The sequence below is a fragment of the Platalea leucorodia genome, assembly GCF_965183815.1.
Source record: "Platalea leucorodia genome assembly, chromosome: 5".
In the NCBI taxonomy this organism is placed as follows: Eukaryota; Metazoa; Chordata; class Aves; order Pelecaniformes; family Threskiornithidae; genus Platalea; species Platalea leucorodia.
Genome location: NC_138827.1, coordinates 2317514 through 2343521, shown reverse-complemented (window position 1 = coordinate 2343521; position 26008 = coordinate 2317514). Strand labels below are relative to the sequence as shown.

At 64.6% G+C, this 26008-nt stretch overlaps 2 protein-coding genes across 9 annotated transcripts in view; one reads left to right on the top strand and one right to left on the bottom strand.

Moving 5' to 3' along the window:
- Positions 1-879: 879 nt before the first annotated feature.
- Positions 880-15745, bottom strand: SBK1 (SH3 domain binding kinase 1; the record flags this gene model as incomplete). Of its 2 annotated transcripts, none has more annotated exons than XM_082312639.1 (4): positions 880-1664; positions 2610-2812; positions 2919-3116; positions 15610-15745. In XM_082312639.1, the coding sequence occupies 4 exons, from the start codon at positions 15743-15745 to the stop codon at positions 882-884; spliced, it is 1320 nt and encodes a 439-aa protein (XP_082168765.1). In that variant the 3' UTR covers positions 880-881. The 2 variants fall into 2 exon arrangements, with proteins under 2 accessions (XP_082168765.1, XP_082168766.1); XM_082312640.1 differs by having other exon boundaries at positions 2919-3121; positions 15610-15671.
- A 7403-nt stretch (positions 15746-23148) lies between these two features.
- The window catches only part of XPO6 (exportin 6), a 61715-nt gene continuing 58855 nt past the window's right edge, over positions 23149-26008 (top strand). For 2 of the 7 annotated variants that reach the window (XM_082312632.1, XM_082312631.1), the window contains exon 1: positions 23155-23399. In XM_082312632.1, the coding sequence (XP_082168758.1) occupies positions 23397-23399 (3 nt within the window). In that variant the 5' untranslated portion in view covers positions 23155-23396. Of the gene's footprint in view, positions 23400-23916; positions 23937-26008 lie in introns of those variants that run through there. The other 5 variants (XM_082312636.1, XM_082312630.1, XM_082312633.1 and 2 more) reach the window with 5 other exon arrangements.

Genomic DNA, 26008 nt, shown 5'->3' with positions numbered 1-26008 from the left:
AGCCTGTCCCCAAGCCTCCGACCCGCCGGACGGCCGGCACCGCGGCCGCCGGCCGAAGCCTGGAGCTCAGCTCCCGGCTGGGAGGGGACCGGTCCCTCTGGCTGGGGGGCTGCGGCCGCCCGGCGGGGCAGGGCAGGGGGGACAGGGGCTGCCAGCGGCTGCGGCTGGGACGCACGACGACACACAGACAGGGACACTTGCTACATCGATGGCTGCCAGCACCTCCCGCGGCAGGGAGGCAGCCGGGGCTGCCGGGGGTCCCAGGCTGCCAGCGACCCCCCCAGCTCCCCATCACCAGCCCAGCGCCCACCTCTCCATCCCCTCCCAGTCCCCACCAGTGAGGCAGGGACCGGTGGAAGGGGGCAAATCACCACCCAACCAAACCTCCCCAAAGGCCTCCTCCATGCTGCGGGGTCATCGGCCTTCCCTCGCCCCGGCCGGGGGCCGAGCACGGGGTGGGGGAGAGCCGGTGGGCGCTGGCTGCCCTGGCCCCCCACCCCTGGGCGCTGGCACCCACCCACACAGCCCCTCCGGCTCTTCCTCCCCATATTGGGAGACCCCTCTTCATGCCACCGCGGTGGGAGCCTTGGAGAGGGCAGCGTGGCCATGGCAGGGGCCGGGGGCACCGGCGTCCTCCCCGGCAGCGAGCGGTGCCCTCGGCCGGGTTCCCGCCACCAGCCTCACCCGGGCGGGGTGGGGGGATCAGCATCCTCGGCGCTACGGAGCGCAACCAGTTTTGTCCTTTTCCTCTTCTTTTTTGTTTCTTTTCTTTTTTTGCTTTGGGAGACCCGGAGCCTGGTCCCGGCTCGTGCCACCGCCACGAGCAACCCCCCGGGGTGGGGGGACAGGACGGGCAGCCGCCGCGTGCCGCCCCGGCGCTGTCAGACGCAGATCTCTATTGCTGTGGCCAGGACCATCTGCCCTTTGCCTTTGTCCTGCCGTCCGTCTGTCCTGCTCGCCGTCCCCGGGGGGGCCGCGCTCGGCTCGGAGCCGCGGGGTCCGCTCCCTTCGGTCAGGACGGTCCTCTTGAGCGGGGCCGGGGTGCAGGAGCCGGCCGCCTCGTGGCGATGGGGACCGGCCGGGAGCTTGTCCCCGGCGTGCTTGCGGGAGCGGTAGGAGGGTCGGCGCCGCACCTCGGCCATCAGGTCGCACTTGATGAAGTAGAAGACCTCCTTGACGGGACAGCGCTTCTCGGGGTCGAGGGCCAGCAGGCGCTGGAACATGCGCAGGGCGCTGTCCGTGAAGCGCCGCCATTGTGATGGCAGCCCCCCCAGCCGCCCCTTCTGCCACCGCACAAACTCCTCGAAGAAGGCGTCGGAAGCCGCCGCCGCCTCCCAGGGGAAGTTACCGGTGAGGACGCAGAAGATGAGCACCCCGAAAGCCCAGACGTCGATGCTGGTGTCCACGGCGAAGCCCTCCGCCCGGCCGGCTTGGCAGACCTCAGGCGCCGTGTAGGGGATGGTGCCGCTGATGCGCTTGACCCGGCAGCCCACCTTGCGGGTCATGCCGAAGTCGGCCAGTTTGACGCGGCGGCAGTCGCGGTCGAAGAGCAGGACGTTCTCCGGTTTGATGTCCCGGTGCACCAGGCTCTTGCTGTGCATGTAGTCGAGGGCCAGGCCCAGCTGCTGCACGCAGCGCTTCACCAGCTCCTCGGGGAGCCCCACCTGCGGGTGCGGGGACACGGCGTCAGCCACCCGCCACCGAACCCCGTGGTGATCCCACCCGGCTTGGGGACCGCCATATCCGTGTGTCGTTACGCATCCGACGCGGTCGCGGCTGCTTTTGTCTGGGGTGCTCTCTGCGGCAGGGAGACAGGTGGTGGGTGGGTCCGGGGCCACCCTAGGGATGGGTGATGGGTCTCAGGACCTCCAGGGGATGGGTGATGGGTCTGAGGCCACCCAAGGGATGGGTGATGGGTCCCAGGCCACCCTAGGGATGGGTGATGGGTCTTATATCATCCTAGGGATGGGTGATGGGTCCCAGGCCACCCTAGGGATGGGTGATGGGTCTCAGGCCACCCTAGGAATGGGTGATGGGTCTTAGGCCACCCTAGGGATGGGTGATGGGTCCCAGGCCACCCTAGGGATGGGTGATGGGTCTCAGGCCACCCTAGGAATGGGTGATGGGTCTTAGGCCACCCTAGGGATGGGTGATGGGTCTTATATCATCCTAGGGATGGGTGATGGGTTCCAGGCCACCCTAAGGATGGGTGATGGGTCTCAGGCTCCCCAGGGGAAGGGTGATGGGTCTCAGACCATCCTAGGGATGGCTGATGGGTTCCAGGCCACCCTAGGGATGGGTGATGGGTCCCAGGCCACCCGAGGGATGCGTGATGAGTCCCAAACCACTCTAGGGACAGGTGATGGGTCCCAGGCCACCCCAGGAGATGGGTGATGGGTCTCAGGCCACCCAGGGGATAGGTGATGGGTCCCAGACTTGCTTGTAGGTGCTTGTGGTTGGGGCTGACCCATATGGGGATGCCTGGTCCCTGCGCATGGAGCCCCCTCCCACACGGCCACCGAAGCACAGCGGCAGCTTTGCTCAGCGCCCGGCGATACTGAGCCCCCACATCCCCAAAAGGCTCCCAGGGGAGGGGCGGGGGCTCCCACCTGCGGCGGGATGATGTCGAAGAGGTCCCCGCCGGGGGCATACTCCTGAGCGAAGACGTAGCAGTCCTCGGTCTCGAAGACGACGTCGAAGACCTTGATGATGAAGGGGCTGGAGGAGAGCGTGTTGGTGATGCTGAACTCCCGCAGGAAGTTCTTCAACTTCGTCTTGCTCTTGTTGACGAACTTCAGGGCCATCTTGGTGCCTGCGGTGGGCAGGGGATGGGGATGAGCCCGGGGCATGGTTGGGACATGCCGGGCACCCTGGTCCCAGCGCGGCCGCGTCCCCTGCATCCCCCCCGCTCCCCTCACCTGTGCTTTTGTGGGACACCAGGTCCACCTTGCCGTAGGTGCCCTTGCCGAGCTCGCGGATGAGGTCGTAGTGCTTGCTGATGTCGGTGCCCGAGAGGGTGCGGATGGCCAGGGACTGCATGTCCTCGGTGATGAGGGGCACCCCGCAGCAGGCCAGCTTGCGCGACGGCTCTTGCTCAATCGAACCCGCGCTCATGGCTGCGCTGCAAGGCAGAGGCGCGTCACCGCTTTCGGTGGGTGCTGCAAAGCCACCGCACCCCATCCCATCCCACCCCGTCCCCGGGCTGGGAGCCACCGGCGCCTTGCAAAGGGGCACCGGGCTGCTCGGGGCAGTGCTGAGCAGCGCCCGCTGGGTGCCACCCCTCTGTCCCCAGGGGCCACCAACCCAATGGCTCTGGGGAGGATGCTCCAGCCTGCGCAGGGGCTGCAGCTGGCAGGGTGCAGCGGCCCCCAGGCCTCTGGTGCCGGGGGATGTCTGGGGGTAACGTGAGGGCTCGGGGCACAGCAGAGCCAGGAGGGCAGGGACGTGGACACACACGCACACACACACACACACGTTTCCTCAGCCCTGGTGTGTTCACAGCCACCGCACAGGACAGGAGCTGAGGCCCTTTGGGGCTCCCCGCTGCCGCCCCGGTCCCCAGTGGGGACCCCAGGAGCTGGCCCTGTCCCTTCCACCCTCCCGCCTTCGCAGAGTACCGAAGCCCCCAGCAGAGCCGAACCCGCCTGCGAGCCAGCGCTGCTCCCGAGCGGGGCCAGGGCCATGCCGCAGGCACCGAGCGGGACACGATGGCTCCACAGCAAATCCCTCCGCCATATACCTCTGACCATCCATCGGCACCGACACTCGGCTTTCGCCTACCAGGGTGCCGGACGCTCGGGTGCAGAGCCTGACCAGCGGCGCACGGACGACAGCACCGACGTTCCTCACTCCCGACAAACCGGCGGCAGTTTTTCCTCGCCCCTGCCATCCCCGCAACGACAGCCGAGCTGGGACTCACCCGCCACACCACCGCGGCAGCGAAACCACCCCGGGATCTCCTCTGATGCCTTCAGGACGCCGCATCGCCCTCCATCATCCCCCCAAAAGCGCGAACCCGGGGCCCTGCCGAGCCGCCCCACGCCGCGAGCGTGCACGAGAGCGCAGCACGACCGCCCTGCGCAGAGCGAGCCCCGAGCGGGGACATGAACCCCCCAGGGCCGGTGGGTACCTCGGCAGATAAATCCGGCTGCTTTTGACTTTGTAGCAGATTGACAAAAATCATGGGACAGCAGCCGAGCGGGTGCTGGTTTATATTTAGATTTTTAATGCGGCGTCTCACTGGGGGGGGGGGGGGGGGGGAACTCCTGCTCAAAATGAATCCCGCTTGCCTCCAGGACCTGCGGTGCCCGGGGGTCCGATCGGTGCCGGGACAGAGCCGGGAGCGCGGGCAGCCGGGGACGCGGCGTGGGCGCTCAGTGGCTGCAGCCGTGGGCTCGCCGCCCGCGAAACACCCGTACGGGTGTTTCGCGGGCGGCGAGCCCACGGCTGCGAAAGATGGAGGCTGAGAGCGGCCGTGCCGGAGGCTGCGAGCAAGCCGCCCCGCCGCGGGAGGGAGCCCGGGCTCAGCCCCGTGCCACGGCCACGCAAGGTCTGTGACAGCCACCCCAAGCGGTGCCGGGCACCCACGAAGCACCCCGGGGTCAAGGTCCTGCCCGATGCACGAGGATCATCCCAGCCCTTTCCCAACAAGGCTGAGCCTCATCTCCAACCTCTCCCTCTTTTCTTTCCACCACCGTGCTGCCTCTCATCCCAAAGCAGAGCTCAGCTTCTTAATTTTTTTTTTTTTTTTTTTTTTTCCCCTGGGAAGTTGGGCAAAAAATAGAAAAGGAACTTCAACATCATGATGTTCCAAAAATGTAACGGCTTGACTCATAAGATCTCCAAAGCAGCTCATCTCCATAGTGTTTTATTGGCCTCCTGGAAGAGGAGCACCATTTCAGCGTCTGGGTGCTGGAGGTGGAGGTGGATCAGCGCAGCAGCTCGATGGATGCATGACTAAAAACAGCTCCCAGCATCCTGCAAGAAGAATTCTGTCTACACTTGAATTTACAACCATGCTCGTCAATGCCTCTTAATTAAGCGGTGTTGAAATGCAATTATTCAAGTCGGCAAAGTTGGGGTTTGAGAAAAAAAAAACCTGCCGGTGGGATGGGAGAGAGGAGGTGAAGGACTGACGGCTGCTTCAAAGGGCTCGCCAAGTCAAGGACTATTTGTTTTTTCCCTTGGCTAAACCCGTTGGGGTTTCCAGGCCGCTCCTTTCCAACCGGCAACCGAGAAACATCCATCGGAAACGGGCGTCCCACCACACCAGGTCCCCTGCCTGCGGGATCCTGCCCCGGCGCCTCCGTTCCTGCCGGCTCGGCGCGACGCGCCCCGCTCTGCCAAGGCTAACGGGAGCGCAGAGCCAACGCCGGTCCCGGGGAACGCCAAACAGCGATGGTGGGCAAAATACCAACGCGCCGAGGCCAAACCAGCGTAAACGCAGAAGTTTTCATTAAAAATTGAAACGCTTCTGAAAACACGTTGGGTTTGATGTAAGCAGCAAAGCGGGGCAGCAGCAGGGAGAGGGAGCGAGGGCTCGTTTCCAGCTGGTTCTGCATGCTCACGGGGACAGCGGGGGGCAGTGGGACATGGGGCGACGGTGCCAATGCCGCAGGAGATGCCACCAGCCTGGCAGGGCCGGGCTTGAGGCCCCACGTCCTTGGCTGCCTTCTGCGCCCATGCCAGTCGTGCCAATGCAGCCGCCCGCGCAGCCGCGTGCCAGATCGGGTCAAACCAGGCAGAAATGGGGCCTTTTCCCAGCACAGCAGCTCCGCTCCCGCCTCCATGGCGCAGCCCCAGAGCACCGGGGGAGAGGAGCCAGCGCACGGTCTCCCGGCTCGGTTGTTTCGGGTGTTCTTGAAGGAGCTTTTCAAAGCGGGGAGGAACGCTGTGCATCCCGGCTGAGTCCCGGTGAAGGCCCCCGTGGCACGAGACCCCGGGCAACGGCAAAGGGGCAGCGAAGATGCTGCCAAGCGGCACCGGGACCCCGCTGCTCACCGCGGGCGGTTAGTGCCGTCATCTCCGCATCCTGAACCGTTTCTTCTACTATTCAGACTAAAATTGTTCTGTGTTTAAGCTTCAGAACCATTTATCTCATTGAGTGAGGAGGATAATCCACCCACCTCTTCCTTGCTCCCTGGCAGGTATTTATAGGCAGCCACTCGTCTCCCGTCGGCAACTGCCGCTCTTCTCCCCAAACCGCCCCGGCTCCTTCCCCAACACCGCGGAGCAGCTCCCGGGAGGACGGCATCCCGGAGCCCGGCATCCCGGAGCCCAGCATCCCACCGGGCACCGGGCCGGCACCGCCAGCCTGCTCCCACCCAGACGCCGTTCCCTGCAAGGGGATGCTTTCCCCGGCTCCGCATCCCGCCCCGCTGCGCGCCCAGCCCTGGGCGCATCGGCTCTGCCAATAAGTAATTGCAAACTCATTAAGAGCTCATTGAGAGGAGCAGAGGCTGCCTGGGAGAGCTGCCCCCGGCGCCCGGCAGAGGAGGCTGCTGGAGCAGCTGCTGCTTGGAAATTAAGAGGGGAAGAGGGGAAAAAAAAACCCTCCGGCAACATCAGAGACTGACAGGTCAGGAAAACAACGTGGTTATTGAGTGGGGTCGAAGGAAAAGGGTTTTGGGCTGAGCCCAATGCAGGGGTCTCTACGGCGAGGCGGCATGCTGGAAGCCCGGCGAGGGGCGAGGACTCGCACCGCGGGCTGCTCTGGGGCAAAGAACTGGGAAGACGAAGGGAAAAACCACGTGGGGCAGGGTTAGGGTCTCTACGAGACCCAGATTTCTCTTTAGAGAGGGGAGAAGTGAGGAATGCCCGGCAGCGGGGCGGGCGCAGGCGCACGCTGCTCTGCCCCTGCGGGTGCCCCGGCCGCACCACGTGGATTTTGCAGAGCTTCGATTTCCCCCCATCCCATCCCCAAGCCCTCCCGCCGCTGCGACGCTCACTACAACAGCAGCGTGCTCATTAATTACGGTGTAATTGGCCTTAGTTATTAGCAGGCGCCACCGACTCCCCCCCAGCCCGGCAGGCTGGAGGCCAGGGCACCCATCGGGAGGGAGGGAGCTCCCTCTGCACCCCAGCCGGCTCCCAAACCTCCCCTATTTTCTCCAAACCACCCGGTGAGCCGGCAAAATTGTTTCCGAGCGAGTGCTTGGCCCCGCTGGGGCCAGCCCCGCTCCTGGTCCCCCACCTCCCGCGCCGCCCCGGTGCTGCGGCCAGGTGCTGCCGGGATGATGGGAGCAGGCGATGTCTCGGCCGTGCCCTGCGCCCAGCCGCTGCCTCCCAGCGTCCCACTCCATTTCCAGCCTCCGACGCCTCCGTTCCTGCCTGACCCCGTTCCGGGGACATCCTCTCATCTCCTCCGTGCCGCTGGGACCAGCGCACCGGTGCGGGACGTTATTAGCTGCGCTTCCCGGGGGCAGCAGCACGCCAGCGCCCAGGGAGGGCTCGCAAAGGCACCTTCGCCTAACGAGGCCGACGTCTCCGTGGGCACAGGGAGGGAACAGGCATCTCGCAGGGGCTCAGAGCCACGGGTACCCGCTGCCTCTGGACATCCCCCGGCCGGGCCAGCCGCTGCCTCCCACCCAAGAGCAGGGAAACGCGGGTGGGGAGAGGGTCCCTTCGCCCACGTGCCGCCCCGGGGCCATCCAAAGCCGCTCAAGGCAAGCCGAGCGTGGCCGGGGGGTGGCTGGTCGCGCACGGCACAGGGAAACCGGCCAGCGGCTGCAGGCGGGCAGCGTTTTGGGAACAGCCATTCTGCCAGCATCCCGCCGCCCAGGAGGAGCGGCCGTCCCCCCGGGAGGTGATGGATGGGGCACGTCTCCACGTCCTCTCGCCTCTTGCCGGCTCCGTGGCTCTCGGGTGCCGCTTGCGCCACGAGCCTGAACCAGCACCAAACCTCCGCCGAAGCGCCCGCAGCAACGGTGACTTCCCCGTGCTCCCAGTTTGGGACGTTCCTCCGCACAATGGCACTGAATTCCCAGTTGTCCGGCGTTTCTCATACCGGCTCCTTGCCCGCACCAGAGCAGACTGCCCAGCACCAGGATCGGCTTCGGCAAAGCCGACAAGCACCCAGAAGCGCGCGGGCTCCCAGCAGGCAGGAGCTGCTCTCCCGGCGGGGACGTCTCAGCTGCGGTGCAGGGTCAGGCGCTGTCACATCCATCCGTAGCATCCCCTGGGGCAGGAACCATCTCCCATCCCAGCCGTGAGCCCGTGACAAGCTTCTTCAGCCTCTGGTCCCAGGATTCAGGTTTCACAGACAGCGTCCATAAGAAAAATTTGGGAAGAGCAGATGATAAAGCAGCGCCTGGGCTCTCTCCTCCGCCAGCCCTCGCCGTCCTCCCGAGGTACGGGCGGCTGCCGCTCCCCGGGGAGCCACCGCTCTCCCCTCCCGCCGCCGTCCTCCGTGCCCTCCGCACTGCTTTCCCGGAGCTGCCAGCAGGATTTTCCCTGCCCTCATCTGCACCGCGCCGGCTCCGTCCATCGGCCCCTGACAGCAGGACCTTGGCCGCCTTTCAGCGCTTCGGCCTCCCGGGATTTTTCCTGATGAGAGGCATGGCTTCGTTAAGACCTCAGCTCCTCCAGCTCCTCCCGCCTTCACCGCGCCTCGCCGCCGACACCGGGGATTTATGATTACTTCATTGTTTGATTGGTTTCATCAGCCTGTCATCATCTCCCTCCCAAAACTCTTCCACCAGCGCCGGCAGCGTCGCACGTTTCGGATCTGCAAAGACAAACGCCCCGAGCGGCACCTGCCCGCCCGGTCCCCGCAGGCAGGGCCGGCCGCACCCCGGCCCCTCTCGCTCTCGGGGGCGGTGGGGCGCATCACCCTGCCGCGAAAACCAGCCCCGTCTCCGCTCCGAGGGGCTCCGCGGCCTTCACGCGCGGTGGGGCTGCCGTAACCCCGCAGCATCGCCCCGGTGGCTCCCACCTCTCCCCCGCCTCGCCTTCGCCTCCTCGCCCCCCCGGCAGCATCGCGGGCAGGGTACGGCAACACCGCGCGGTCACGCCGAGAGCCAGGCGGGTCAAGGGCTCGGCACACAGGCAGCCGGCTCCGAGGCTTCGCCTCCCATCGGGCGACAGCCCAATGCCAGATCCAGCGCAGAGGGATGCCAAGACCCAACCGCCTCGGCTCCCCGCGCCGCTCGGCTGTCCCCGAGCTGCGGCAGGGCTCCCGGCTGGCGTCGGCCGCCCGCGGCCACAGCGCCAGCGCGGCCGGACCTGGAGGAAAGTGGGTCACGCTCCCCCTTCCCCAGCCGCAGCTGGAGAGAGGCTGGTGCGGGCTGGAGGCCGGCTCCCGCGCCCGCACCGCGCTGGCGGCGAGGGCAGACGAGGGGTGACGGAGGGTGACGAGGGGTGACAAGGGGTGATGGGGGGTGACGAGGGGAGGTGACGGGGGGAGACGGCCTGAGCTGCCCCCAAGGCCACCTCTCGCCCGCTCTCCCCTTCCCCTGCCTCCAGCCCCCTTCCATCTCAGCGCATCCTTCCAGAGCCCCCCCTGGCTTCACCGGGACCCTCGGAAAGCGGCCCCGGTCCAAGCGGAGGGCAGAGGCCCCCCGCCGCCGCCCGGGCCCCCGGCCCCGGTACAAACTCCCTTCAAGTGCGGCTCACGCCGCTCCCCTCCCCGGCCCCGACTTTGTCCCCGCAGCCGCAGGGCCGGGGCGCAGGTGGCAGCGGCCGAAGGAGGGGCCCCGGCACCGGGGGGAGCGGGACCCACCGGATCACCCGCACCGCCCGGTGATCCCCCCCCCCCCCCCCGCCCCGACCCCCGCCCCGGCGGTACCGCGATGGTCGTTTCGGCCGGCGGGGACCCCCCCTCCCCGCTCCCTGCGGGCAGACAAAGGGCGGCCCCGCCACAAAGCGCCGGTACCGGAGCGGGCGGTGCCCCCCGCGCCCCCTCCCCTCCCCATCCCCGCCGCCGCCTTACCGGTAGGGCGAGCCGCCGCGCCCCGTCCTCGCCGGGAGAGGAACCGGAGCCGCCGCCGCCGCCGCCGCCGCCGCCCCCCGAGCGGGGCCGCGCCGCGCCGCTGCCCGCCCGCACCGCCGGGCTCATGCCGCGGCCCCGCCGCCGCCGGAGGAGCGGAGCGAGCGGAGCGGAGAGCGGCCCCCCCCCGGCTCCGCCGCCCCCCGCCCCGCCCCGCGCCCCGCCCGCCACCGGCGCCGCCCCGCAGCCCCCGGGGACGGGGGGGGGGGGGGGGGGCTCCGGGCAGGGCCCCCCCGCTCCCCCGCACCGCGCCGCTCCCCGGGCCCGGGCCCACGGGCGCCTTTGGCCCGGGTGGAGCCGGGGGCCAGCGCAGAGCCTTCCTCCTCCTCCTCCTCCTCCTCCTCCCCAGCTCCGGGGCTTGGGGCCGGCGGCGCCGCCCCGCCGGCGAGCAGAGGCTGGGACCGGTGCCCCCGCCGTGCCCCCGGCGGGGATCGGGCCCCTTCCCCGCCCCGCTCCGCACCGCACGCAGCCAAAAAAGGCTCCCCAAGGTCGGAACAACCTGGGGTTCGCCGCCACCAGCGCCGCGCCTGGGACGCGTCCTCACGCGCCGCCGGCGGGATCCCCGTCTCCCGCTCGCCCCGAGCCTTCCAGGACTTCGTGTTTCTTCTCCCTCGGCGCCCGGCTCGTCCCTTCCCGAGCGCCATCCCAAACACGTGCGGGACACATGGCTTCCCCACGCGCTCGGGGACGGCGGCACCGTTCGGCCGAGGCAGACGCGCCGCCGGCTTCCCTTCGGCCTCGTTAAAGTTTGGCGACGCCTTCAGCAAGCGATGCCAGAGCCAGGCACCACCGGGAGCTCCTGGGCACCTGCGGCCCAGGGGACGGCGGCAGCTCTCCCGGGGGAAGGCGAGGGGCAGGCACCGCGCTCCTCCTCGGAGCATCCCCGGGCACATCTAGTCTTTCTGGATTTCTTTCGGTGCTCGCCGGGGCTGAGCAGGGACGTTTTTACACCGGGCACGGTTCGCTTTGGGGCTTCCTTGGCTCTTAGCTGGTCCCTGCGCGCCCGTGATGCTGCTTTGAGCTGACCCACGGCCACGGGGCTGCCGTGGGATGACAGCGGCTTGTGCCCACGCACCGGCTGTGCCCGCTCCGCTGGGACCGGGGCCGTCCCATGCCACCCGAGCCCCCCGCCGCCGGGGAGGGCAGGGGAGCCATCGCCACTGACTCACTGGTGGCTCTAATCCGCTTCCAGTTTAGCAGGCAGAGCAATTAATCTTTTTATGAATGACTTTAAAGCGAGAGGCTGAATCACATTCTGACACTTCTCTTTTAATTCGGTGCCAGGCGCTGCTGTGACATTGCCACCCTTCTGTCCGGCAGCCGCGCAGGGCATGGCCGGCCTCGGGTCTGGGCAACGGGAGAGGCGGCTGTGGCTCACGAGCGCTTGCTGGTCCCCTCGGTCCCTGCTCCGTTCGCCGGTCCCTGCCACAGCTCCTGGCACCCGTGGCTCGGATGCTCAGAGTATGGACGATCCCCAGCCCGGGATGGGGGCATCCGCGTGGCATGAGAGGAGAAATGCCGTCACCGGAGCCCAGTGACCCAGCAAGGCTGGCTGGGTGCTGGATGGGTGCTCAGACCCGCCGCTGTGGGGTGGCACAGGGCAGGAGGGCATCTTAGGGGCGAAGGCGCTGGGAATGGGCACGGTGTGGGAGATGGGGCAGAGCTGGGGGGCTCCCGTGCTGCCACGTGAGCAGGACACGGGCTGGCAAAAGCCACCGCAGCCTCCCTCGCACGCCCCGCTCCATCGGCCGCTGGGGACGGAGCGGGTCCAGCCTCATCCCTTCCCATAGCACCCGCCCAAGGGACCTGTCCCTCCCTGTCCCCTGCCTGCCCTTGCCGTGCCGTCCCTCGGCTGCGGCTCCCTGGCTCCCGCAGCCTCCTGCTCGCCGCGGCGTTTCGAGCTGCGCCTCTGAGCTCTCCTTCGGCTCACCCTATTTATAGCTCGGGGCTGTTTCTAGGTCAGGCGTGAGTCGCCGGTGCCCGGGGAGCCTGCGCGGGGACGGCGGGGGGCTGCAGGGACGGCCGTCGCACGCCCGGCACGCGGCTCGGCTCCCAGTGCCGCCACCCCGGCGTTGGAGGATGGGGCTGTGCCCCGTGTACGCAGAGGCTGAGCTGTCGGTGAGGGGCCAGCCGGGTGGTGGCAGGGCTCCGTGGGGCTCCGTGGGGCTCCGTGGGGCTCTGTGGGGCTCGGCAAGGCTCCGTGGGGCTCGGCAACTCATTTTGTGACTGCCAGGCTGCAGACCAGGACATCGCCAGCGTGTGGGTCGCACACAGGCTGAATAATAGTAACACCAGTAGCACCAGTTAGTGTTTGCATCGAGCTCGTGGTCTTTAAAGCATTTAGAGAATATTAATAACTATTCCAGATTAGCGCGATGAAAGGAGGCAGATCAAACATGTTTAGCACCTAGCTTGATCCCAAACCACGCGATGAGCCCACGGTTCCCCACGGGACCGCGAATGCCCCCGGGATTTCTGCTCGGAAAGGAAATATCCTGGCTTGTGCCACGGGGGATGTGCTCGGACAGGGCGAGCGGCGGGGAAATGACCTGAAAAGCCCAAAATATTTCTAGCAAGGCCACTCCCCTCCAAATTCAGCAAGAAGGTCGCTCGTCCCTTCGCCATCACCTGGCCCCCCCCGGCAGAGTGGGAGCCAAGGGGCCGTGCCCCGCGTAGCACATGGGTCGGGGGGCCACGGCCGCCCGCAGCCTGTCACGCTTCGGTGACATGAGCTAAAACCTTGCCTTGAGACGCTGGCAGGGATGCTGGGAAGGAGCAGGCGGGGAGGGAAGGAGGGAGGGCGACGCGGGAGCGGAGCACGCCGGGAGCCGCAGTGCCAGCGGAGGGGACGCGCTCAGCCCGGGGAGCTGCCGGCGGCGTCTCCCGGCTGCTTTCAGATGTTCCCCCCACCATAGCACCCACCAAGATCCAAATCCTCCTGCCCTGCCCCTGCGGTCGGGCCGGGCCTTCGCTCTGCCTCAGACTCGGCGCAGGCACCGGCATGACCTTCGCTGCCCGCTGCCCGTCCCGGCACCCCGCCGCATCGCCACGACCCATGCTGGGGAGGCTGGGTGCCCCCTCGATCCCTGGGGACAGCACCCAGGCAGGGAGATTTCAAGGGGAAAGGGGTGGGAGCTGGTTCCCGGAGCACTGGGGCGGGGGGTTAAGTGCCCCCCACCTCGGTGGTCCCCCCGCGCGGCGTGCTGCCATCCCCTGCTCTGGCTGCCGGCGCAAGATTCCCGGCTGCTCTCAAGGTCAGGGAGGAGACACAGCCCAGGCGTCGGGCACAATCTGCAGCTCAGCTGCGCAGTGGGGACGCGCGGAGCCGCTGCCAGCGGCCGTTGGGGTGCTGCCTCCCCTCCCGCAGCCCCCCAGGCCCCGTCCCGTGCTCCTGGGGGGCACAGGATGGACCCGCGCCAGCCGGGCGGGGGGCACAGCGTCCTGCGTGCTGCCCCCCCCAGCACAGGCTGGGGCAGGACCTCCAGCACCATCTGCCTGCGGCCACTTGCAGGGAGCTTGGTCGTGGTGTTGACTCTGGAGCATAATGATGACTATTCAGCTACTGGGTTGAAAGAAAACAGAACGGTTTTCTTTTGAATGGGTTTCTTCTGAAAAGAAGCAGAATAGGTTTCTTCAAGGGGGAGGTGGGATTTGGGGGTGTAGCGGGGTCACGGCACTGTCCCACTCCCACCCCCTATCTGGATCTGAAGCCGCAGACGCCGGCTGAATCACTGCCTGGGGCCACAGCACAGCGGTGCTCACAGCTCCTGCTCGCAGCATTTCCCGTCCCATCCCCAACCGGGGCCAAAGCAGCAAGTGGGACTGAACTGGGAGCACTGGGAGAGCCATGGGGCCTGCCCTAGCACCCCAGCATCCCAGCCAGCCTGGCACCGTCCGTCCGGCACCGCACGTCTGCCGGCCGCCTCCGCTCGCAGCCCGTTCTCCTGGCACCATCTAGCGAGGCTGCGGGGACAGGCACGCTGCCTCCAGCACCCACGTGCGTGGGCCCACGCGCTCCCACCGGCTCAGGGTGGCAGACCCAGGGCCAGGCAGCGGGGCAGCGGCAGAGAGGGTGGCACCCAGAGGGTCCCTCTTGCCATCACCCCTTAGCCAGAGCCCAGCGGGAGCCTGCCCCGGTAGCTGCTGTGCCGGCGGTGGCAGGCGATGACAGCCCTGTCCCCACGGGCTGGAGGCCCGCCCAGGGAAAGGCTGACGGGAACAGGCTGGTGACAACAGGCTGGTGACAACTGTCACTGTCTGGGGACAGGGAGCCTCTCCCAGCACAGCCCCCCTTGAAGCAGGGCAGGACAGGGAGAGGTCTCTGGGGACAAGCCACGGGTGTCCATACCTCGCCGTCCCTCCGAGCAGGGAAGGGGTGGTCCCCGCGGCCACCACGCAGGACCCTGGGGCACCACACTGCCGCTCCGGGTGCTCCCCTCCCTGGCTGAGAACGCCAAACTCGTGCCACCTGTGGCCCAGCACAGGCTGGATGCAGCCGCTCGGCTCCAACCCCGGGTCTCGGGCTGCGAGACGGGAGCCCTGGGGATGCTCTCTGCCCCTCTCCAGCCAGCAGCACCCACACCCAGGGCCCCCCTCCCATCCCTGCTCCCCCAGTCCCCCCCCGGCCTCCTGGCACCTTCCCAGCCAGCGCCGAGCTCGTGGGCAGCGACTCACGGGAATCGAGGCTCCAAAAAACATGATTTACACCAAAACAAATCCTACGGCTTCTTGCACACCAGGAGGAAGGACAGACTGCCTGGACTGGCACGCGCCCACAGCCCAGCCGATAGCCCTGCCTGGTCGCTAGCCCAGCACCGCCGCACCCCCGGACCTCACCGTGGGGGGCTCCTGGCCGCGGCGGGGTGGGAGCTTTGCTCCGGGGATGGCGGCGCAGGACAGGAGCCGGCAAATGGCTCGGTGCCACGGAGGAGCAGTTGGGCATGACATGTGCCAGCGTTCACACCTCGCATCCCTGCCGGCTGCCTGGCTAATTCCGGCACCGGCACATTCGCCTTGGCTGCCGCTCAGCAGCGCGGATGGAAGAGGAGCTTTCGGGGAGGGGGGGAGGCGAGCGCCGGTGCTGCCACCGAGAGGGCCAGTCCTTGGGGAGCCTCGTGGCCCTCCTTGGGGACCCCCCAACTGCCCTGGCCCCCTGACCCCCCAGCCGGCCCCTGCCCCAGGGGCGGCGGCAAGGCCCTGGAGCCGAGTCTGGCCAGGGACCCCGTTCAGGTTGGCAGGAGGGGGCGGGATGGCTCCGGGATGCCGTCGGCACACCGGCACCACTTGGCGTGGCACAGCGCGGCATGGGATGCCCACCCCGTGCCCTGGAGAGCTGCTGCCGGGGAAGTGCACGCTGGAAGCGCACACGTGCTGTGCACGCAGCGTCTCCCCGGCATGGCACGGCACGGTGCAGGACGCCACGGCACAGCGCCGGGCTCCAGTCTCCTCTGGCCAGGAGAGGATGCACCCGCTCCAAGGGAAACTTCGGCACGGCCGAGGCAGGCGGCTCTCATGCCAGGCATCGTCCCGCAGCCCGGCTCGGCGCCGCGCTCCCATGCCCCTCATGGGCTCGCGGCGTGTCCCCACCGGCGGCGTGCCGCCCGGCCGGGCACCGCGGCACTGACCTGTGCAGGTGCAGGGGCTGCAGCTCCTCTTTCTGGAAGCAGACGAAGCAAAAGGAATCCATCGCTCAGCTCCGGCGGCCGCTGCGCCCGGGTGAGGGGGACCGCAGGCCAGGCAGTGCCGGAGGGGTGTTGGCATCTTCCTCCCCCTCGCCAGTGCTGCCGGTGGCCGGAGGCTCACGCTCGCCCGCCCGGGGCCATGGTGTCGGGGAGCCCTTCACGCGGCCAGCCTGAGTGCCGGGGCCAGCTGCTCACCGCACATGGAGGCAGCGCCGGGCTGTGCCGTGTCCCGCGTCGCCGTCGCTCCAGGGCTGGCGATGCCCAGTGCCACCCCGGCACCCATCATGCATCCCAGCCAGAGGCAGCACCGGTCCTCAGGGGGTGTGCGCAGGGACCTGGGGTGGCATCGCCCAGGCCGAGGGCTCCGGCAGGGCAGGATGAGGCCCCAGCCAAGCCTGGCGGTGCTTCAGAGGCCGGGGGAAGCGGCTGCCCCTCTCCGGCACCCCGCGCCCATGTGGCACCGGACGGTGGTGGGCGCAGAGGATGGTGCCCGCAGCGCTGCCAGGGAAAGTGTCCCCTGCGCAGGGGCTTGCAGCAGCTGGGGTCCAGAAGGGTCCGGCAGGGTCCGGCAGGGTCCGGCAGGGTCCGGCAGGCAGGTGGCCAGGCCGGGAGCCCCACGCACTCACGGAGGAAAGTTGTGTCGTCGGCGAGCTGCGATTCCACGGGGTTCGTCTCACCGGCAGAGCAGCCGCTCGCTCTGACAGCTAAACCAGCGTGCGAGTATTAATAGCTCCAGATTCATGCGGTGAGGCTGGGAAGTTAACTCCTCGGCTGCCGCCGCCGGCCCTGCCCAGGCTCCAGCTGCCCTCTCCCGGCTCCGGGCTGCTGCCTTGGGGCTCGCCGGCGCCACCGCTGAGACCTGGCAAACTCAGCCCGCCCACCCAGCGTGCTGGCTGTCACCGAGAGACCCGTGCTCTGTCCCTTGGCACCCCGTCCTTCCCCTTTGCCGGGCTCTGCCCTGGCCAGCCCTTGGCATGGGGCACATGGCACAACCGGGGAGGGGATTTCTCTTAGCCTGGGTGCCCGCGGGTGCCCTGTGCCCTGCCAATGGTGGAGAAGGTGGCATGGGAGCCATTCTTGGGGGGCTGCTCCCCGCTGCACGGCTGGGCACGGGGGGGCATGGCAGGGCACAGCACACCAGTCCCGGACGGGCACGGCAGGAGCATCGTGGTGCCTTGTGAGGGCTGTCCCTGCCCCACAACGTGTGTGCCTGCTCCGCAAGTGGTGTCCCTGCCCCGCGAGTGGCATCTTCGCCCCACGATGGGTGTCCCTGCCCCGCAAGGGGTGGCTCTGCGTCGTCGGTGCAAGCCAGGGCAGCCATACCAGCGATGTCTGGTGGCTCCCGGGGGACAAGCCGGGCCACCTCAGGGGCAGCACGCTGGGTCAGGAGCCCCCACACTCACATGCCCTCCCCGAGGAGTCTGTTGGGTCCAGCTCAGGGACCAGCATGGGCCCCCCAGGTCCCCGAGTCCAAGAGCTATGCTGGTCCCTCACCCCGGCCTGCATCCAACGCCCTGGGGCAGAAGCAAAGGCCACGTCCTTGGGAAGCAGCAGCGGGAGGTCACGGAGAGGCTTCCCCAGCCTGGCCATGGGCTTCGTCATCTCTCGCCGTGAATTATTCAGTGCGTGGCTCTGCTTGCAGTGCATCTGCTCCAGCCACACCCCCTCTAATGGCAAAAATCGATGGCTTCTTAATTTCTCGTGGCCAGAAAGCTCCCGGCCGTGCTGCTTGAGGGTCCCGTCCTCGCTCAGCAGAGACTTCAGCCCCACGGCCAAGTCCTTGGACCTGCCTCCAGCGCCGGCGGCCGGCTGGGACAGGGCAGACGTCCCCCGGGGCGCACAGGGAGGAAGCCCAGCTGCCTGCGCTCTCTTGCCGCGGTTGCGGGTGTGCCGACACGCGGGGCTGGCTGGAGTCGGCGTACGGCTGCACGTGTGCGTGGCTGCGCTCAGCGCGTGCCCGGCGCGTTTGCGCACGCACAGCTGGGCGCCGCGTACACGCGTGTGCACGGCCGCGCTGGGCCATGTTGCCCAAAGCCAGGAGCGGCAGGAGCTTCGTGATTCAGAGCAGGGCTCACCCTCAAGCCAACCACTTCCAGCAGCTATTTCAAGCCTGAGCATCTCTCCTGCCGTTAAGCGGAGTCTGTTACCCCCAAGGCACTTCAAGGACACCTCCTTGGACCTGCCCAAGGAGACCCACAGAAAGAGGGGCTGGGGGAGCGCTTGTGCGGCAGGGTGGGGAGAGCAGGTCCCTTCTGCACGCTGCTTGGGGTGGTTTGCACCAAGGGAGCCACAGGGCATTGAAAACCCCCTCGGGAGCAGCAGCCGTGGGCTGTGCCTGCCAGCAGAGCTTGCCGGTTACCGGTTTCCATCTACACTGGGGGTTTTGCGAGGGCAGGGGGCATCGGCAGTGGCACGGGGTGAAGCTGGTGGGTGGTCAGGGTCGGGGACCGCTCCTGCGGGCAAGGGGAATTGCAGGGCTGGGCAACAGGATGGCTGCCCATCCCAGAGGTGACCTGAGAGCAGGCAGGGCTGCAGGCAGGACTGCAGGCAGCATCGCCCGTGGGCTGGCCATGCTGCGGGTGCTCGCCTGCTTGCTGGCTGGGCTGATGGGGGGTGGCACCATCTTGTCACCCCCTGCCAAGGTGGGGAGCTGGCAGGGACGTCTGTCCAGGACGATGGGGCTGTGCAGCATTGGCAGGGCTGCTGCTGCCGTGCTGGTCCTTGGGAGCTGGGAGAAGCATCATCCCGCAGGCGGCCGGCACCGGGGGAGCCCCTCTGCAGCCCGCGGGGTGCAGTTGGGTACCCCCACCACAGCCAAACTCCCGCGGTCCCCCAGGCCCCCTGGGTGCGGCGCCAGGGCCCTGGCACCCACCCAGGCACCCACTCACCAGCGACACGCTGCAAGGAGCAACAAAAAAAATGTTAAAATTTAATGCCTCAGCTAATGGGCTGAACGGAGAGGAGCAGAAACACGGAGAAAAAGGGCTGCTCTCCCATGGAAGGGAAGAGATGAGTGCGCCCAGCCCCGGGGAGCCCCTAATGGCTTCTGGCTTCGCAGCCCCCTCCGCCCCACGCTTCCTGGAAGAAGGGGAACGCTTGCTGGTCCGCAGCGGCGCCGGGCTGATGGGACCCCGCTTCCCCCTCGACGCACCCAGCTCGATAAAAACCCATTAGCTGCCTCCCAGTGCCCGCCGAAGCGTGGGACCGAGGGGCTGGTCACGAAGCCATGTGGCTCCTGGTGGGTGATGGACCCCCCCCCTCGGGGTGTGACCTTGCCCATGGGAGACCGAGCTCCGCCGTCCTCCTCCGCCACCACCTGCACCTCTGCTGGTGCCTTCCCAAAATCGTGGGAGGCTGAGAACAGGGAGAGGCGCAGAAGGGCAGGTCGGGATGTCTTGTTGCATCGCCTGCGTGGTTTTTTGAGGTCTAGGAAGATGGCAGGGACAGGCGCCAAACTTTGGGTAGGTTGAAAAAAAGCCACAGCCCAAAACTAGTCCTTTCTCCCTTGTCCGCAACAGAAGTGGAGCCTCTTATCGGCGAGAGCGAGCTGCCTTGGCTGCCCCGCTCCCAGCCGGCTCCTCCGGGTCTGAGGCTGTTGGAAGCGGTGATTCGGACACCGGGATGAATTTCCAGGCCTTCCTTTCAAATACACACAAAACGCCGGACCAGCAAGTCCTGCGTGAAGCACGGTCTTGCCTGTGCCCCCCGCGGCGTGCCTGCTTATTTGAGGACCTCCTGTCGTGTCTCAGCCCCCCCCAATCCCATGGGCTTGTTTTGCCCCATCCCAAAGCATCTGCCCCTCAGTGGGAATCGGGAAGCCATTCCCAGCGACGGCAGGCGGAGGAGGAAGGACACCCATCGTGGGCAGCGGTCTCTCGGGAGCACCCCTTCCCCGGAGCAGCGGGCCGCAGTGGGGTTTTTTAAATTAATCACGCACATTCGTCCTTTCCACAGGTATTTGTAGGCAGTGCCTTTACCTGCTGTATTTTTTATAGCTTGCTAAATAAGCAAACTTATTGCCAAGCCACTTGCGAGGCACAGGGAGTGGTTGGGGTTTGCTCCCAACCCTCGCCTCGCAAAGTTGCTTTACTGTACTTATAAAATACGATTTAACCCTTTTCATCAAATTACTTTATATGAGGTGGCAGGGCAGTAAGATACTCGTTTATACATCGCGTTCGCAATGAGTTACAGCTCAATTTGTGGTAGGAACAATAAAAGGAGATGGAAACAGATAGGCGGCTGGATGCGAAGCGAAGCGTTGCCAGCTGCTGGGTTGGCGTTAGGCTCAGACTAACCCTGGAGGCAAAACCCAAACTCTGCAAAACTGGAATAAAGCAATTAAATGTGGTGAATATTTGAATGTGTAATTGAACGGGCTGGAATCAAGGCTGGCGCTGTGCAGGAGGCTTTGATGAAAGGGCTTCAAATCACATTCCAGTGCATTTCTGTGCGTGTTTACAATAAAAACTGAGGGATAAACCCTGCAGTAACGAACGATTCTCGTGAATTTTTGTTCCCTTGGTCTCCCAATGCAGCCGTTCAGCTCCACGGTATTTCCCTTCCTTATGGTTTCTGAAAACATAAAGTTACCAAAAGGAAAAAAAAAAAGGTTTGATGGTTTCTCCCATCTTGGGGCTGACTCAGGCACAGGCTGAGCCTTGCTGCCTCCCTCTTTAGGAGACAGACGGAGGAGCCCCACGTTAACACGTAAGGGCTGCAGGCAGTCAGCGGGTAGGGTGGCTCGCTATTGTCTTTAACGAACGGCTTGCAAAGCTCGGCACTCGCTGTCAGCCCCAAATCCCGTGCTAAAAGGTGCTGCACCCCCTTGGGTTTTGCAGGGGAAATAATAGGAATAGAGGAGAAAAGCTCCCGGTACGGATCCAGCAGTTTGGTGGAAGGGTCCTCTTCTTTCTTTTGGTCCCCACCAGCTTTCCCTGTGCCCGCAGCACGCCAGACCCCTCCTGCCCCAGCACAGGGAGCTGGAGCCGCTTCTGTTTTGGACAGAAATTAAAAAAAAAAAAGGCCAAAAATCACCGCAGCGGTGGAAGAAGTGGGTCTCCACGGCGTCGGAGGCAAGGTGTGCACGGCTCAGCAGATCCGTGGCCGGCAGCTGGTTTTCCCCGGCCGGCAATGTGCACCTCGGAGCACGTGTCAACAAACAACCCCGTTGGAATAACAAATGGAGATAATAAGATTATCCTTTTAATAGTCACCATGGTAACCTGCCCTCTGCCAGCGCAGCTGCAATATCTTGATGTAACCATTGCTGAGGTGGCGTCTCAAGGCAGTTCCAGCCTCTCTTAAACACGCCGGCGGGCACGGCACAGAGCTTGGCTCAGCCTGGTGTTTTTGGAGGTGTCAGAGGGGTTTTGGAGGTGTTGGGGAGATTTTGGAGGTGTTGGAGCGGTTTTGGAGGTGTCAGAGGGGTTTTGGAAAGGTTGGAGAGGTTTTAGAAAGGTTGGAGAGGTTTTGGAGATGTTGGGGAGATTTTGGAGGTGTTTGGAGGGGTTTTGGAGGTTTTGGAGGTATCAGAGGGGTTTTGGAGATGTTGGGGAGATTTTAGAGGTGTTGGAGGGGTTTTGGAGGTGTTGGAAGCAATTTGGAGATGGTGTTTTGGAGATGTTGGAGAGGTTTTGAAAGGTTGGAGAGGTTTTGAAGATGCTGGGGAGATTTTAGAGGTGTTGGAGGGGTTTGGGGGATGTTGGGGAGATTTTGGAGGTGTTTGGAGGGGTTTTGGAGGTGTCAGAGGGGTTTTGGCGATGTTGGGGGGATTTTAGAGGTGTTTGGAGGCGTTTTGGAGCTGTTGGAGCTGTTGGAGAGGTTTTGGAGGTGTCAGAGGGGTTTTGGAAAAGTTCGGGAGGTTTTGGAGATATTGGGGAGATTTTAGAGGTGTTGGAGGGGTTTTGGGGATGTTGGAGGGGTTTTGGAGGTGTTGGAGAGGTTTTGGAAATGTCAGAGGTGTTTTGGAGATGTTGGGGAGATTTTGGAGGTGTTTGGAGGAGTTTTGGAGGGGTTGGAGAGGGTCCAGAGATGTTGGAGAGGTAAGTTTTGGAGACACCGCTCTGCCTGGGGATGCACACCGTAATTCATCCCACGTAACAGATGCATCCCCCATGCGTCCAGGCAGCGTCTGCTCGGCCGCAAGCTGCACCTCTCCTTCTTGGTGGGTTTTTATCAGCCAGGAGCAACATTTCCAGCCACAGGGAAAGGCTGAGCAGGGCGAGCAGGACGGGGGTCCGTGGGGTCAGCGCTCTGCCGAAAGCGTGGAAGAAAAGCTGCCATGGAAAAGACACGGGACCGCTCAACCGCAATCCTCTTGCTGAGCCGCGTGGTTATTTACACCCCCATGGGGGCTTTATTTTCCTCCCTCTCTGGTTTTGTTTAATCCTCTAATGTAACTGCAAGCATTTGCAATATCCCCATATGTATATTGGCCCTTCTAAGCCTATTAAACCGCAGGCTTCAGCATCTCTCGTCACGGAGAATTTGGGAACCGTAAGAAGCGTTTTGATCTGAACTTCACTGCTTCGGGGCTCCGGTTGGTCCCACCTCCTCCATTTTGTCAGGCAGCAGTTAGAGGCTGGATTTCCTTTTTTTTTTTAAATTCACCTGCTGTTCTGGATCGCTCCGTTAACGTCTTCGCTCCCGGCCACGTCAGGCACTGGAAAACTGAGGGTCGCAAAGAGTTGCGTTAAAACTGGGGGGGTGGGAATAGGTGTTTTGGAACGGGTTTCTACACCACGTAGCTTCGTTAGTGTTGCTGATGAGGACCTGCAGGGCTGGGGGTTCATTGTAATTATTGAATTAATCATACGGGCACGAAGCCAGTGAACGCAGATCGTGTCCTTGGGAGGCCAGGAGGAGCCGGGAGGCAGCGCCGGTGTCCCTGAGGGCCGGGGTAGGGGTCAAGGCCCAGGCCCAGGCCCAGACCCAGGCCTAGACCCAGGCCCGGGCCCACGGCGTTGCCAGGCAACGCGTGCCCCTCTCCCGCCGCCGGCAACTGGGCGCACCCAAGCCCCGCCTCCGGGGGGGCGTGACCAAACGTGGCCCCGCCCCAAATGGGTGTTGTCCCCCCGCCCCCGCCGGGCGCGAGCACGGGCCCCACCCCGGCCGCCGCTTCCTGCCGGGCGGGAAGCGCCTCCGCGCATGCGCAGCCGCGCTGGGGCGGGGCCAGGCGCGCCCGCGGGCCTGCACCGCCCCGCCCCGCCCCGCGCCCTTCTCCGAGATGGCGGCGGCGGCGCGCCCCGCCCAGCTGCGCATGCGCGAGCTCCACCGCCTCGCTTCCGATTGGCTGCGGGGGCCCGGCGGCCGCTTCCGGCGGGAGGGCGGGGCCGGGCCGGCAGCGCCGCCTCTCCCCGGTGCGCGGCGGGATGCGCCTGGCGTAGCCACCGGCCGCACCGACAGCCGCCGCGCCGGGCCGCGCTCCCCTCCCCTCCCGCCCCGTCCCTTCCACCGGCGAGCGCCGCGCCCTCCCGGGCCTGCCCTCCGCCGGCCCTTCCCAGCGCCCCGGGGCTCCCCGTCCCCGCCGGCCGGGGGAGGCCCGGGGGCTGGGAGGCGGCGGTTCTCCGGGCAGGGGAGGGGGGGAGCCGCCTGCCGGTGGCTGGGGCTCTGAGGCCGGCGGGGGGGCTCGCCGGTGCATGGGCGGGGAGGCCCCGCCGCCGCCGGCCATGAGATGAGCGGAGCGCGGCGCCCTGCCTAGAGCCGCCCCGCGGGAGCCGCCGGCAGCCATGGTGAGTGCGGGCGGGGAGCGGGGCCCGGCGGGGCGGGGAGGGCTCCGGCCGGGCCTGCGGCCTGTCCCGGGCCCGCCGGCCCTCAGGGGCCCGGGGAGCGGCCTGGGCAGCGGCCCGGCCGCGGGGCCTGCAGGCCCCGGGGGGCGCGGGGGTGTGCGGGGCGGCCCGCGCCCCCAGAGCCGCCCTGGGGAGGGGTTTTAAAAAGCTGTGGAGGCAAAAACGCTTCCTGGGAGCGTTCGTGGGTGTGGGGAATCACGGGTTTTCTCCGGTGCCAGGCGTGAACGCGCCCTGTTCGCTCCGGTTTGGCCCGGGCCAAGCTGCAGGAATGACCCCGATTCCTCTCCGTGCAGAGCATTACTTAATTCTGCTGTAGATACTGGTTTGCAGCGGCGGTCGCAGCTGTGCGCAGTCCTACCGAGAGATACAGAGCGGAGATACGGCGTGCTTTGATTTGCACAATCTGTTTTTTCTCTTGATAAGAAGCAAGAGGAGACGTCTTCACTCCCTGGGGTGCACGCAGGCAGGCTTGCGGGGCTGGTAGGTGGAAATCTGGCTTCAGGGGATCGTGAGGTTGCTCGCTGTCGCCATACCAAGCGCTGGCAGTGCTGTGCTAAGTAACAACCGCCGTTCTTATTTTTCCCTTGTTTTACCTGCAGGGAAACCCAGAATTTCCTGGGTTGACAAAGGAAAGCCACAAACGTGTACTTTGCAGTTGATAAGTGAGTAGAGAGGTGTTCGGCAGCCCTGGATCTGCTCATGGAAAACTGTTTTCTCTCCTGTCTCACCCAGAGAGTCCCACGGGGCGAAGGCAGTGTTACTGATCTAGTTTTCAACCACGTTTTAGCTTCAGCTGTCTTAGGTAACGTAGGCTCAGGCCTTGCACCCCTCTTCTTTGAGAAGCTGGGATCTTGGTTTGCAGTTGTGAATTTCTTCACCCAAGAGCCAAAATAATCACATCTGCACGTTGTTTGCTGCGTTCCTGGTACCATTTGTTGCTAGTTTATTGAAACCTTTCTCTCTGTAGCCCATTTAAGTTGAAATTCATTAGTCCCTTTGAGAGGCTTTGTTGCTCCGTACGGTGTCTGCTGGGGTGGGATATGATCTCCTCAATAAATACAAGCAGCAGCCTGGTACTGCTGGGTCTGCGTGCGCCCTGATGGGTCGGAGGGATGTGCCTGCCTGCTCAGGGTGGACTCCGGGCTTGTCTGCCAAGTGTCACGGGTCTTTCTGGATTTACCTTCAGGCAAAGATAGAACAAAGGGGGATAGTCTTCTGGTGGATTCTTTTTAGTGAATACACCTGGTTCACAAAGATGAATAGAGAGCGCCAGGGGAGATTTAGATTGGATATTAGGAAAAATTTCTTCCTGGAGAGAGCGGTCAGGCCCTGGCCCAGGCTGCCCAGGGCAGGGGTGCAATCACAGTCCCTGGAAGCGTTCAACCCGTGTGGATGTGGTGCTTAGGGACAGGGTTTAGAGGTGGCCTGGCAGTTAGGTTAATGGTTGGACTCGGTGATCTCAGAGGTCCTTTCCAACCTTAACGATTCTATGAAATACTGTGATTAAGTTTGGAGAATTTGGTAGACCAAATTTGTCTGTAACAAACTGTAGCTCCGCATGTGAAAAGGGGTTACAGAGTTTTGTGCTTCAGGGTGTGCACTAATAATTGCAGGTGGCGAAAGGACTTTTTAGTTCTTCCCTTGCCTTCACGCAGACGTGCGTATTTAGCCTCCTGAATTACACCTTGTTTTCTTTTTCCCTTTGAATATTTGGTTCAGCTCCAAGCCAGAGTACTGGCTTTGGAAGTTGAGAAGCAGTCATCAGGCTGTACTGCAGAATTTACTGTTGTAACTCATCATGTGACTACCGTGCAAGATTTTCCTTATGTTCCCATTCCCTTGTAGCTTGCAGATGGGCATGTTCTGCTGCTAGTGTACCCTCCTTCCCGGAAACAGTTGGAAAAGTGTGAAGATGAGGTGCTGTAAGGCATACTGGGAACAAATAAAACATAATTAAACTCTGCTGTCAAAAATACAGACTTGTGGAAGCAGATTTTATTCATTGAATTGGGTTGATATGGAAGGGAGTAAGCAATGGGAGCAGTAATGAGCTAGAGCGTGATTAACTGGGAGGGAACGTTGAGAACAAGTTGTAAAGTCAGAGCACCCATCAAGGCAGGAGGGGAAACCGGTGATGCGCAGTGTGCTCAGAAACCGTACGCGCATCGTGGAGCAGGGGCCGGTTCGCTGTGCTTAGGTGCCACTAATGGCTCAGAAATCTTAAGCTGCCATTAAAAAGCTCTTTAATTTCACAGGAAGCTTGAATCATTCTTTTGCTTTCTGAGGTATTCGTAAAGAGCAGCCCTGCTGCGTCAAGCTTTCTGGTTGTCGTACCATGTGTGGTGGTTATTACGTGCTTGTGGCATGTCAGACTATTAACGCACGTTGCATGTCTGCTAAATAGTTCTTTACAGCGCCCAGTTTATGGCTTTCTGTGGAAAAAGATGTCAATGTTGGTGATGTCGTGACATCTTTGTAGAGAAAATAAGAGTATTGTAAAATACAGGCTTCTCCAGTGGATTTCTGCGGAGTCAAGTTAACCTAAACACAGA